This window comes from Lycorma delicatula, chromosome 12 (genome assembly GCF_047948215.1).
Source record: "Lycorma delicatula isolate Av1 chromosome 12, ASM4794821v1, whole genome shotgun sequence".
Taxonomy (NCBI): Eukaryota; Metazoa; Arthropoda; class Insecta; order Hemiptera; family Fulgoridae; genus Lycorma; species Lycorma delicatula.
The window spans coordinates 1913124-1928561 of NC_134466.1; the positions used below are offsets into that span (position 1 = coordinate 1913124).

At 29.1% G+C, this 15438-nt stretch overlaps 1 protein-coding gene across 3 annotated transcripts in view; it reads left to right on the forward strand.

The window, feature by feature from the left end:
- LOC142332962 (uncharacterized) overlaps positions 1–15082 on the forward strand; it is a 386939-nt gene extending 371857 nt beyond the window's left edge. For 2 of the 3 annotated variants that reach the window (XM_075379684.1, XM_075379683.1), the window contains exon 3: positions 14602–15082. In XM_075379684.1, the coding sequence (XP_075235799.1) occupies positions 14602–15015 (414 nt within the window). In that variant the 3' untranslated portion in view covers positions 15016–15082. Of the gene's footprint in view, positions 1–11456; positions 11586–14601 lie in introns of all 3 variants that reach the window. The other variant, XR_012758457.1, reaches the window with a different exon arrangement.
- Positions 15083–15438: the final 356 nt, after the last annotated feature.

The following is a 15438-nucleotide window of genomic DNA, read 5'->3' on the forward strand; positions in this document are numbered from 1 at the left end:
AGGAAGATAAAAAGTAATTAAGTGAAATGCTAGAGCATTACGTCATTAGATACCATAGGCTGTGAAATTACGCAACGAATACCTTTGTTATAAATAAGCTCTTGCTTAAATTTGAGTCCTGGTTCCACAAACTATATTTTTTTAAATATGTTTTTGCCAATTTTTTCTAATTTTTAATTTGAAGCTGTGACTTTCACGTAATCTTACATATCACCACCAAAGCTTGTTGTCAAATCCATTCTGAGATACCGTCGTAAAATTATTTTTTACTTTTAGTGCGTTTAATTTAAGAGCGATGTTTTAATTTTTTTTCTTTCAACGTTTTATGGCATTTAATATAAGAGTGGTTTTTAAAAACTTCTTTTATATATTTTTTATTTTCTGTTTTTTACTCTTCATAAGTTTATAATTTACAGCTGCGCTAGCGTACAGGTTTGAGCGTATTTATCGAAAGATCGGATCTGTACGTTTTACGGTGGGTGAGTGCAATCAAAACATAGGACTAAACGATTTAATTTCCGGATATTCAACATCCTGTCGATCAAGAGTGTATGCGATGCGTTAAACACTTAGCACTCGACCTGCCGATACATACGCCGTTTGAATCGTGAAAATCGGACGAGCGGTTGCCGAGATGTTACGGCAACCGCTAATTGAAGATTTGAGTTGATTCTCGTTTTGGACAGAAATTTGTTACTTAAAAAAAAAAAAAAAAAATTTCTGTAACATAAAGGGATCAATTTTCAGTTACATTGTACATAATCATGGTCAACGACTATAAACATTATAATCACAATCTCTACTGGTTTCTTATACAAATAAATATTTTTTACATCGGTTCGAGTCTCATGGTTAGACACCACCACCGGCAGTTGTTTAGCTAGGTTTCATACATTAAAAAAGTCTTGAATTCAATTTTTGACTTACAAGTATTTTTTTTTCAATAATTTCAATCGAAATAATGGCCACAACCAATATAAAAAAATAAATACATCGGTGATGAAAACGTTTGTAGTGTTAAAGGGTTTAATTTTATATTTTTGGTTAGTTATAATTTTATAAATTACAGTAATAAAGTGATGCATTTACGTTCTAACTGTGTAACCTTGAACGTTTGTATGTAGTGGAAGCGAGGAAGGGAGGATTCGGTTTCCTAGCAACCGCTGTTGCCAGACTTACAAACAGACGTTGGCAGATACATAGCTGTCTAACCTTGAAAGGTTGTAGTAGTCGAGGTGAGGTAGGGAATTCGGTTTCCTAACAACCGTTGCTACATACGTTACATATAGATAGACAGCGGGTGAATAAAAATTGTTATGTCTTCCGCGTTTACTAAAACAAATACTCTACTGACGGGTCAAAATGCATCTATTAACAAATTTGAATCGACAGCATATCAACGTTAAATTATTTTTAATTTTTTTTATTATGAAATTAATATTTTAGCATATTCAAAATACAAAGGCTGTCTGGGATTCGGCACCTTTCAGCAACATTTTTATTTTATTAATCTTTTATATTATACGTATTTTAAAGTTTATGTAATTTAACATTACATATTGTGTAGGGTGCTGATGAGATCATAAAATAATAATAATAATAATGAAAATTATTTTATATTGAAACGGTTTTTTATACTTTCTTGCACTTGAGAAACGCGAAACATATGCTTAGATTTAATACATAATTTAGTACGCAAATAAGAATCATAATGTTATTATATAATTTTTTTCATAATCACATTATACTACACACTCGCACATTTACACTCCAATAAAAATTATGAATTATTATAAAGCTAATCGTCGATTTTTATTTCTCGCCATAATATCTAAAACTTCATTAGGATTAACAGTAATATCTCTATGTACTGACAAATAAACTAATGAACATAATCGCCCGACCACTTCGTTCGGGACTATAGCCCTCTAGAGAGAGAGAGAGAGAGAGAGAAAGTTTGGTGAAGATAGCTCAGTAGTAGAACATTTATTGCCCAATCCGAAAGTACCTGGTTAGAATCCGTAAATATATTTTACCCTCCTTAATGATACTCGCAACAATTCAATTGTAATTAGTGTCTCTTCTTCAGTAACGGAGTCCGAGAAGAATGATTAGGTGCGGTGCTAGTGTCAAAACTCGTTATCTACCGTTCGGTTCAGCAGATTATTTAGTATCTTTAATTATATATTTTCAAATTACTTACTGGTAAGCTTTTGAGAATGGAGGTACGGATAATCGAGATTTTGATAGATGTTAATTAATGAATATGTTTATTTTGAATATATTTACTTTTCTATTTTCCAACAAAGGAAGTTTTTTTTGATACTATTAATAATTCATAAAAGTAAATTTTACAATAAAAAATATGCGCATATTTTACGGATAAATGAATGCGGCAGTCCGGATAATTGATAGTCGGATTAATAAAATTACTGAGTATAATTGTATCATTTAAGTTTTTTTGTATCGCGGTGATCGGAGCGGAATTGTAATTATATTAATTTTTTAGGAGCATAGCGTGGTCGTTGTTCGTATAAATATAAATTCTTAAGTACAGCCTACAATTAAATTTTTACTTAAATTATTATCTAATAGTTTCTTTTTTATTATCTGCTTCTACAAATCGTGCTTGTCTATGTGAAAGAGAGATATATAGAGGGAGAGGAAGAGAGAGTATGAGTATGGACGTGTTTTTTTGACCTCAATATCTATTCGCTAGAAAAAATTACAAAAATGTATATTTCTATGAATATAAAATATTAACACTCTGATGTTATTTTACTGAATCGGTTACATTTTATCTTCGGCTACTCCTCAAAACTGTCTTCGGCATTATTCTGTTGTAGAGTTTCATTAACAACATATCCTAGCCTGGTGGCATGTTTTAAATAAATAGATAAAATCGGTTGAAAACACCAAGATAACATCTCCTTGTTTTACAACGGCCACATTAATTTGCTGTTATAATTCTATCTGCTCCAGACTTTATTGTTGTTATAATACATCTAAAATACCTCAGATAGTAAAATAAACGGTCAGAATTACTTTCTCTGAGAGTAATAATGCTCACTATATGAAGTGAACGTGGGGCATGTATAAAGACAAAGGGAGAAAAAAAAATAGTTTTGTAATTGTTGTGTGTCATTATTTACCGGCTGGCTGCTTTACCCGGCTCGTTCGCTGTAAGTCCGATTGTATTTCATTCATTATTTCTCTCTTTCTATCCGATTCGTACCGCAATAAAAATATGCATTTTAAAACTGCACGGGAAGATTTTGATAAAAATGTAACATCAATTTTAACTAATTCAAACCCAACTGCAGGAATTTTAGAGCTACATAAATATATAAATAAATTTCTCATCTCAAGAACACAAAATCCTCTCTCTTAGTGGAAATAAAGGAGGTTAATTTATCCAAGATTATTCAAAATAATGCAAACTAGACTTTGCATTCCTGCAACCGCTGCTTCCAGTGAACGACTTTTTTCAAAAGCGGGACAGTTAATAACTAAAAGTCGTAGTAGACATACTTCAAAGAATTTCGAAAAAAAAAATATTTATACATGTAAATATGTAAAATACTATACAGTTTATTTGAAAAGTATTAACTATTTATTTTACTTAAATTTTTACTATTATTTTTCTTTTTTTTTGTGATAATAGAACCAAACATTTTTAAAAACAAAATGTTTGTGTTTGTCTATGTAAGTAACTCTGCGGTTAGTAAAAACATAAAAGTAAATTTAAATGATAACTATCGATGTGATAAAAAAAGCAAAAACGGAATGAATGGCTCGCTCAAAGTAAAGTACAGTACATGCTATATTATTTTTAATTATTGATTTTGCATGTATAATTTGTTATTGATGTCAACTTAATTTATGTCATGATTAATAATAATTCATTTTGTCATGTATAAATTTATTGAAATTAGTTACGATAAAGTTTTTTTTTTTTTTTTTTAGATATAAATAATATTAACCCACAGAGTTGGTCTAGTGGTTAACGCGTCTTTCCAAATCAGCTGATTTGGAAGTCGAGAGTTCCAGCGTTCAAGTCCTAGTAAAGCCGGTTATTTTTACACGGATTTGAATACTAGATCGTGGATACCGGTGTTCTTTGGTGGTTGGGTTTCAATTAACCACACATCTTAGGAACGGTCGAACTGAGAATGTACAAGACTACACTTCATTTACACTCATACATATCATCTTCATTCATCCTCTGAAGAATTATCTAAACGGTAGTTACCAAGAGGCTAAACAGGAAAAAGAAAGAAAGATATAAATAATATTAACGAGTAAAAAAAAGTTATTTGGCTCTCGTTTCGCTGTAGTTTGTGATTAAACATAAAAAATGTGTTTTGGGGCTTACAGATAAAATTTAATTGTGTAAGATTTGCTCACTTAAATAGCACAGTTATTGAAAAATTATACCGGATTACATGCAACGTAAAAAGCATGAAATATGCTTAAAATAAGCATGAAATATTTCAAAATATGCAACTTTAAATAATAAAAACACTTTAATTTTATTTTATTTCAAAATCAGCGTACAATTATTAGACAAGTAGTTGAATAAGATGTCGATAAATTCGATGATTAACAATTATTTAACATTTTGTTACTTATTGTAAACGTAAACAATCAGGTACTATTCCAAATGATCGCAAGGTTTAGATTTATCTATTAGTTTAGATTTTTTAGAAATTCCACACTTGTTAAACAAAAGTAATAGTTTGTTACATGATCCTTTGGTTCACACCAAACCATAGGTATAAATGTTGTGTAATGTGTGACTATGATATGATTTAATTCTTTGTCTAGTATTGTTGATTTATGCTTACAACTATTTGTTGAAAAATGAAAAAGAATCCCTTAATTGAAATTAAAAAAAAAAAATGGTGAGTGATAGATTCTGAGTTAATATTAGTTTTCAGCATCAAAAAACAGATTAAAATCATGTATCAAACATTAGGAAACAAAAATTATGTTTATCAGTGTAATAGTAATCTAAACTGTGATTGTGGATAAAAAAAAAGAAAAGATAATGAATTTGTGTGAATAAATAATGTAAGTATAGTAACTTAATTTAATCTATCTTCTTTATTACGTTTTGATAAGTTCCAGAACAATATTGTTATTAATACATTTATAACTTTCACCTGATCTGTTTCCCGCGTAGATTTAAATGCCCATCAAAAATGTCGGCAGATTAAGGTTTTTTACACCTCATAAGCGACGTGAGAACGCGTTAATACATCACCCGACGTTGTTGGGTACTGTTCGCGTCCTTTCTAGTGGTACTTTTAACGGCTGTTATTCAATTTAACGATGTAGATTAATTTTTTAGTCCAGATAATCTTACTTGAATACTTATTAAGAGAATTATTTTGATAGTTCTACCGATTGGATTCCGCGAATAATGAAATGATGCTATTGTCCTCTACTAAAAAAGTAAGTAATTACATATAGTTAATTTTCTTAATTGTACATAATATATGAGTGTGGGTTTTTGAATCCGTTTTACATGAATTATTTACCGTTGTATTTATGTTGTAAATGAACAGAGAATATTCTAGGATGATAATAATAATCTAAACTGAGATTGTGGATAAAAAAAATTACAAGTGTATGTGTATAAAAAAAGATTATGAATTCGTGTGAATAAATAATAAGTATAGTATTTTAAGTTAATCTATCTTCTTTATTAGGTATTGATAAGTTCCAGAATAATATTGTTTTTAATCAATTTATAACTTTCACTTGACTTGTTTCCCGCGTAGATTTTAAAAAACGCATCAAAAATGTCGGAAGATTAAATTTGTTTTCTACATCTCGTAAACGACGCGAGAACCTGTTAAGTACGTCACATGGCGTGGTTGTGTATTATTAGGGTCCTTTCCAACCGTACCGTTAACGGCCGTTTACTCAGTTTAATGATATAGATTAATTTGTTATTCCAATTCTAACATGAATGCGTACTAAGAGAAATAATTTGATAGTTCTACCGATCGGTTTTTGCGAATAATGAAATACTATTTTGCGCCGTGGTCCTTTACTAAAAGTAAGTAATGATCATATGGTTAATTTTCTTAGTTGTACATAATATGAATGTGAGTTTCTGAATTCGTTTTGCATTAATTATTTACAGTTGTACTTTATACTAATTGTGTTAAAACTAGGAGTAACTGTTACGGTTTAGAATTTAGACCTAACTTTTGTGTATAATCTGAAACCTTTCTACTGTTATAATATTTTTTGAGCTCGTAAACAAAGTTACGTTTTGTTATTCATGCTTGTTAGTTCTAATTTCCATGTTAATTATTTTCAGTGTTAAGGCATACTGGTACATTGCTGTTGAATAAAAGTAATGATTTACCCGTCCTAGAGCTATCTATTCAAACGGTTTACTTAAACATTTACTTCCTCACACTAATGATAATGTAAGCCTCAAAAACGTTTGTTTATAAACTCAAATTTGTAATAATGCTATTGTGAAATGCATAGTGGATTTATTCATTAAACAGCGTGACATAAAACTAAAATTATTAATAATTGAGTTTCAGATTAATGTAATTTTTCTCCCAAGTCATGTGTAGCTAATTATTGGCACCTTCCTGGGGTAAATAGGAATGAAATAATAATTAGCCGCATAAGGCATTTTGGAAGGAAGAGTTTCTTTCATTAATATGATACTGGTAGTCAAACTTTAAACCTAATATGGACTCGAGTAAATTTAAAACAAATGTATTTAGAGAATTAAAACTAGAATTCAGATTTTTAAGGAAAATGGAAGAAGTTAATGAATCAGTTTTTCTGCAAGGGAAGTAATTTTGTTAAATTGATTTAAAACAAATTTTAATTTTCCTCTTTTACAAAACAATTCAAAATGTATTTTTATTTGTTCCAAGTTATGTTTAAAAACTTCTCCAAAATTCTACTTATCTTTTGATCTCAGTGTGTTTAATTAGTATTACATGTTAATTAATTCTTAACATTATATCTTCTCATATCTTTTATAGTAGATCATTCTTTTTGTTACTAAATTATAACCAACTCAGCAGTGGGAGGGAGGTTTGGGTAAGATGATACCCTACCTTACCGTTGGATTATTCCACAACATTGTGCAGAGTAAGAAACTGGAAATTGAAGATTATAAAGTAAAATGCTAGTGGCCAAATGATGAAGGTTACAAACCCCTGGCTAGCCTAGTTGTACAGTGAAAATATTCATGATGCTTCTTTTATATGTTATAGTAATCTTGTAGTAATGTTCTTTTAAACCATTGATTCTCAAAATTTTCACCCACTGGCCCATATTGAAAATCAAAACTTTTCTAGTGCCCCCAATATTTTTAAACTTACCATCTGTTAAAAATAATAATTGCAATTGGTGTTTTTAAGATACGCTCTTAAAAACAAATTGCAATTAGTTTTTAAATGTGGCATAGCCTATTTCTAAGTTGAAACTTAACATTTTAAATGAGCAATGAAAACACATATTTAATCATATTTAGAAGTATTTTTATTAAAATTGCTTTCAGAAAAATGTTAATTGTGTATAATTATGTAGCAATAGTGATAGCGTATTAACAATTTTTCTACTAGTGTAGTAGGTATTTAGTTTGAAATATCAGAAAAACATAATTTTTGCCTTTTTTTTTTTTTAATCAGTTAGCCTTTTTAGACTGCCTGAACACCCCCAATTTTCTGTGAGCCCCCCAGATTGCCTCCAGTGCTTACAAGGGAGCATTATCACCCACTTTGAGAACGGATATTTTAAACTCATTTTTTTAGGGTACAAAATCATCAACTTTAATTTGTAACATTGTAATTCAATTTCTAAACTTTCTGGTGTTTTTCTTTCTGGATTTCTTATCTTATTTTACTGCCTAAAAGTGTTAGTTATTTGCTCTATTTACATATTTGTATATTTACAACTTTTATTATTTTTTCCTAAGAAATTCTATAGGCCTTTCGAACAGTATAAGACTTAAGGCAAAAATACTGTTTTTTATTGTGGTAATTTCACTTTTTGATTGAATATAATATTTATAAATAATACTTCATGATGTTTTTATCATAAACTATCATAGAATTAAATAATCCAGCAGAAGTAAATGGGTGAGTTCATAGGTGGTTCTGTTACTTAATGGGCTTCAGTTAATGTGAACCATTAAGTGTCTTCAAAATAACTGTTTTAAACTATATTAAAAATGACTATGTGCAATCATTATTTAAAAAAAAAACAAAACTTTTCAATGTTTTTTCATTGTTATGAAATGTTTTTAAATGAAATTCTTTTCATGAAAACGCTTGTACAGATAAGACGTTGTCACAGTAAGACCCAACTCTGAATTAGTTATTAAATGTTCTATATTTTTTGTTCTGAAGAAAAGCCACTTCTGTTATAGTTTAAAAAAAAGTTTTGGTTTAAGTTAAATTATAGAAAATAGTTATAGTTTAAAAAAAATATAAGTCTTAATAATTCTTGAGTTTTTGATCAAGTTATTTTAATTTGACATCTTAATAGGGATGAAATTATAAATTGAATCTGCATAAGATCTTTTATTTTGATGTTCCTGATAAATTTGGTAATTACAGTCATTCAATTGGGTGGTTCAATGTATAAACGTGTGAATCCTGTTGTCAGTGCAAAAAAGATGTGGACTAAATGTGTAGGATCAATAGCCAAGAGTGTCATAACAGATTGATTCTGTTTTGTTTCTGATAAGCTAGACTACATTTCAAATGTTTAAACATATCTTGTTATTTAATTTTTTTGTTTGCGATCAGACCTTCAAAGGATCACCCATGCATAGTTCCTCGGTTCTTTCTTTTCCAAATTGTTTCATTTTTTCCCTAAACTTTTCTCTCCTTTCTTTGATCCATTCACTGTGTTTTCTTTTCTGTTTTTGTGGAAATGTAGATTCATCCACTAGTTTTCTGAAAGATTTCATCAAAAATTATTTTTTTGGAAACATTTAATAATTTGAGATGTTCAATTTTTTTTTAACTAGCTTATTTGGTTTATCTTTTCTCAAAAAAGGTTAAATATTTATTTTATTAATTTAGTTTCTGACATTCGATTTAAGTGACCATAAAATTTGAGTTCTTTTTCTAATTGTATGCTGGTAAATTTCTTAAGATTTGCTTAATTTATAAATATTATCTTTGAGTTTTGGCCGTAGAGTTTTTTAAAATAATTTTTTTTGACAATTACTAGATTTAACTAAGCAGCTCTGTGTATGCCTTCCATACTATATAACACCCAACACGTCTGGTAAAACTATGGTTTTATAGTGTCTTAATTATGTGCTTTTTAATAAGAATCTTTTATTCTATGTTTCTGTAAGATGAAAGCCACTTTCATTTTTGTGTTCTGGCTTTTATTTCTTTTTCTTTCTAAAAAATTCAGGGTAATTATTTTACCTAAATATTTAAACTTTTCTACCCTTTTGATTGTAATTCTGAAATTTTCATGGTTTGGATTTTACTTTTATTATTGGAATCTATTATATGAAATTTGTAACTGGATTTTGTTTGCATATTTTTCTAATTAGGTATAATAATCTTAACTCTTTATTAGGTTTTGATAAGTTCCAGAATAATATTGTTTTTTAATACATTTATAACACTTTCATTTGACTTGCTTCCCGCGTAGATTTTTAAAAAACGCGTTAAATATGGCAGCCGTTTAAGATTATTTTCTACATCTCCCACAAGCAGCGAGAAAACGCGTTAAATACATCGTGTGATGTTCTTGTTTATAGTTAGCGTCCTTTTTGGTGGCAGTGTTAACGGCTAATAATATTGAATTTAACGATGCAGATTAATTTGTTAGTCTAAATAATGCTTACTAAGATAAATAATTTAATAGATCTACTGACTGATTTTGCAAAATACCAAAACAAATAATATAAAGTAAATAAAATGAATAATGAAATACTATTTTCCGCCGTGGTCCTTTACTACAAGTAAGTAATGACATATAATTTTCTTAATTGTTTTTAATATGAATGTGAGTTTTTGAACCCCATTACTTATTTACTGTTTTAATTCATACTAATTATGTTATCTAAATAATATAAAACTATAAGTGACAATACGTTACGTTTGTAGTTAATTTTGACCGATCTTTTATTCGAAACTTTTATAAACTTTTATTGCTGAATAATAAGTATCAGATTTTACCCAGCCTAGCTATCTATTTACTTACACAAATGATTTAAATGTAAACCTGCATAAAATATTTTTTTTAATATTTTTTTTTTGTTTACTTTGCAAAATATTGTAGGCTGGTTTTTGTGAAAAATTTTTATACAATCTTAGGTGTGAGCCAATTATTTTTAAAAATTGGATTAATTAATTTTTATTTTTTATCTATGTTATTTATAGTTACCATGATTTTCATTTTATGCAAAAAACCTTGTTAATTATTGTTTTCTTTCGTACTTTGCGATATATAATATGTGATATTATAATATGTGTTATTTATAGTTACCATGATTTTCATTTTATGCAAAAAATCTTGTTAATTATTGTTTTCTTTTGTACTTTGCGATAATTTACTGAAACAGTTTATCACAAAAAATAGCCTAATAGCCCAAATAACGAAGGTGATGCATTTTTGAACAGGATTTTAACCTGTAATGAAACTTTGATACATCATTTTGAGCCAGAGTCCAAGCGTCAAAGATTGCAGTGGAAACTTCCTGAATTACCTGTCCATAAGAAATTCAAAACACAAACACATCGGCTCGTAAGGTCATGTTAACTATCTTTTGGAGTGCCCATGGTCCGATTTTCTGTGATTATTTGGAGGAGCAATACACTATCAACTGCCTATATTATCGACCATGATTGAGAACAAAGTCAAGCCCAGGTTGTAGAGGAAATGTCTGTGATGGCAGAGGAAAGAAGGCATGCTTCTTCTTCAAGACAACACTCAACCCCTCATATGGCCCAACTGACGCTGGAAATTATTGGCAAATTGGGTTGGGAGTTCCTACTTCCTGACCTTGCCTCTTCAGATTTTTATGTTTTTGATCTGATGAAAGAAGCTTTGCTTGGCATCAAATTCAATGACAACGACGAGGTAAAGAAAGAAAACTATAAAAGTGGCTTTGAGATAAAAAATGGCTTTAAGACTCGTAAAAAATTGGACAAGTGCAGTAAAACTGATAGGGATTACATTGAAAAGGAGATAAAAACATTGTATTTATATGATAAACCATTTTTGCTCTACAGCTCTGTAGCATAAGATTATGGGTGTCAGGAAAAAATAATCTTAAAATTCGGTGGGAACCCTGTTAAAGTCACATAATAATAATTTAACTGTGGCTGCACTGTTAATGTGTATGGTGAGTGTATTAGAGATACATATATTTTTATTTTATAAATTATACAAATAATCATAAACGTATTTAATTCATTTTTTTTTTTTTATTGCAGCCAGTAGATTTAGTAAAACCAAAAGAGGAACTGCTGGATATTATTAAGGATGATATTGAAAAAGATCCTTTAGCAATTGAAGAGACCAACTTGGTTAAATTAGAAAATGTAAAACTTGAAAATGAAGAGGTAAGGGTATTAGATACAATGGAACACCAATTACCCAGATGGACCGTTGCAAGACCAAAGCTGGATAATTGGAAAGGATAATTTAAAAAACTGCTATTATATATGATGTACATATCATTCTAATATTTAATGGGTAACACGCTAAGGAAAAAAGTATATAGAAAGATAAATGTATTTCAGTAATACTAAAATAAAATTTTGAATATATGTACAGTGTAAGAAAAAAAAAACAGTAACTGGTATAAAAAATGCTATGTGTAGAAATTTTCTTTTATGATTAGTTTAACAAATGCCTAGATATACATATTGTTTTTGCTAAATGAATTACAAAGAGACAGTTAAAAAATCCTGTAAAATAAAGATTGATAAAAAAGTCCTTTTGAAGAAAAAATTTATTTGAGTAGTATTTAAATTTTTTAAATAATGTATTAATTTTTTTTAAAATTACTAAGAAGTGTAGTTAGTTGGATATCTGGAAAATTGGTGCTCCACTGTATTAACTTTTCATTATGTAAATTTTTGATTACATACAGCTTATTTCAACGTGTGTGTGTGTGTGTGTGTGTGTGTGTGTGTGTGTGTGTGTGTGTGTGTGTGTTAGCCCACCAAGCTGATATAATGGTTAACTCATTGGAAATCAGTTGTTTAACAGTTGAAAATTGTTTAAAACAATTTTCTTCTTTTTTTGGCCTATTTTTTCTCTTAATTCTTGGATTATTCATTCAACCTTGTTGTATGCCTTTTTCTAACTGAATTGTGTATGCTACTGTTGTCTGGGATTCTGTTATTCAAAAATTTTTCAGTAAATATTTGATATGTAACTGCTAAGGTTTCAAGAACAGTGAGTAGCTTCCAAAATAGTAACCCAGGAATGGGTTAAGGCATTGTCAGAAAATCACTACTCAAGGGACAAAACTTATTGCAGTAAAGTAAAGTAAAATAGTTTACAACTGACAGCAGTAGATTAGAGTAGTAACATACGTAACCAATAATGATGTTAATAGAAGCAGTGTTAAAGGTGACATTCAAATAACTGCAGTTCAAGCTCTCTCAGTTCAGTTCTATGTTTCTTACCCTATATGTGTAAATATACTTATTAGCATTTTTGCAGTGTGCACCGCTTCATCAGATGTATTAACCTTTTAAAAGAATTTAAAACTTTATTAATAAAACACATTAAATACATTGATGAAAAGTTGTGTACCACAAAAGTGCTAATTTGCAAGAATTAAAAAAAAACCAAGCAGTATGAGGTGATTTTATTTTAGTTATAAATTTATTATCATTGTATTATTTATAATATATAATTATAAGTAATATTTTCTTTGTTTTATTATATATACACTTAATAATCTGCAGATGTCCAGACTAAAAGTAAATCTTATATTAAGAATAATAACTAATCTTAATATAATTTAATAACTTTCTTCTTTTTTTTAATAAACTTAGCAACTCGGCATGTTTTAATGTAGGTTAGTCAACTTCAGTGTATGCACCTTTTTTAGCTGGTCAGATGCCTAGACAATAATCTAACTCTTGCCAGGTGTTTGGGAGCATCTGCGGCATTATTAGACCAACCACCTTTAACAATTTTTTATGTTAAATCATTCAAATCTCAAACTTTTCTTTGGTATAACTTTTAATAAAACCCAAAGCAAAAACGTCTAGAGAAGTGATATCTGAGAGATATCACTGCAGTTGGACCTTCTCATCTGATCCAACATCTGGCTAAGTGTTGTCCAGGAACATGCTAATTTCTCGGTAAAAGTGGTGTGGAGCACAATTTTGTTGAAAACTGAATCCTTCAGGAATCTGAGGAACAGCAAACTTTTGAAACATCTAGACGTGTGTGTGCCCTGTCACAGTGGACTCTATGAAAAAAAAAACAGTTCTGTGACATCATTTTTTCCCATCATAGCCGACACTTACTTTCAGTATGTTCCTTTCATTCTTGATTACTGTATGGAGTTTTCGGTACAACAAATTTGACAGTTGTCTTTAATTATCCCAAATATATGAAAAGTAACCCTCATCACTAAATAAAATATTATTAAGATTGTTTTCAATATGGTGATTATCTCTGCAGCAAACTGATATTGCGGCAATCATTTGGTTTAATGTGAAGAAGCAGTTGTAATGTACACTTGCAAATGGAGCGCTTATGACCGATGTCGTGAACAGTAGAAAAAGGAATCTTCAGCCCATAACTAGATCGCGTAATAGACTTATCTGGCAGTATATCGCTTACTTGATCCACTCTCTCGTAACTAACTGAAACCTTGTGATGATTTCCAGTTTGTGAAACCCAGCTTCTAGTCTCTTAAAGTCGTATCCTTGGAATACAATAGATTTCGATGTGGGAGAATTGACATTCAATTCAGTTCATACAAGCTGTAGAACGTGCATAACTGATTAAAAGCGAAGCATAAACTGAACATTTTTTGTGGGGATCCACATTTTGATGGACTACAATGTTGCATTCAATTCAGTTTGTCTGCACATGCATATTCTGCTGACTGTGATAGTATACTGAACAAATCTTTGAGATGTATTCTGTTGTTTGAGCCTACATTTAAGAGATTACAGTGACTGGTTTCTTAAATGTAGGCCATTAATTTTGGATGCTTTCAACCCAGACATCCTGTATACAAAATTTTATATATATAAAATTTATGAGTTTGTAGGTCTGATCAACATGTGTATATAAAACATGTATAATAAATACATTTACTTGTTATAAAGTTGCCAATAGTTTTGTTTTTGTAAAACATGCATATGATAATAAAGTTTCAGCCAAATGTGTAAATATACTGCAAGATAAGTTAGGTTATTAACTCATTGATGATTAATTAATATCCAAAACCACTTTGATTATGAATATATGTTTAAAATATTCAATTTTTTTATACATGTTTAGTGGCTTTTTACAAGATGTAATACTTAATGTTATTGTAATTCAAATAGTTTTACATTATTCATAATTACCTTTGAATTATTAGTTATTTTTAATTTATAGGTTATTACTGATAAAGGAACCTACAAGGGAAGTACCAAGAATCGCATTACTCGTAAGAGATGCGTAAATAATTCAGTATATGATAAAATTATAAAAGAAAAATCCAGTGAATATAAGTGTGCACACAGTGATGTTACAATAAAAAATTTAGTCAAGGATATAAATAGTGAAAACAAGATACCTACGCAGAATGATTTAAAAACCCACCTTATTACGCATAACAAAAAGAAAAATTATGTATGTAAATTGTGTCAAAAGTCATTTAATTTCAGATGCAATTTAACGAGGCATCTTAAAATGCATAAAAATAAGAAATATTATGTTTGTAACTTTTGTCATAAGTCATTAAATTCTGAATACCGTTTAAATATCCATCTTGCTACTCATAAGAAGGATAATAATTTACATATATAATTTACATACAGATAATATAATTTACATACAAAATTATGTATGTAAATTTTGTCAAAAGTCATTTAATTGCGGAAGCAATTTAAGGAGACATGTAAATATTCATACAAAAGAGAAAAAATATGTTTGTAACTTTTGTCAGAAGTCTTTCGGTGAAAGTAATGCTTTAAAAGTACATTTAAATATTCACACAAAAGAGAAAAAATATGTTTGTAATTTTTGTCAGAAGTCTTTTAATCAAAATTCTGCTTTAAAATCACATTTAAGAATTCATACTAAGGAGAAAAAATATATTTGTAACTTTTGTTAAAAGTCGTTCAATAATAAGTCATTTAAAGAGACATCTTAATATTCATACAAAAGAGGAAGATTATATTTGTAACATTTGCCAAAAGTCGTTTAATCGCATTTGTGATTTAAAAAAAC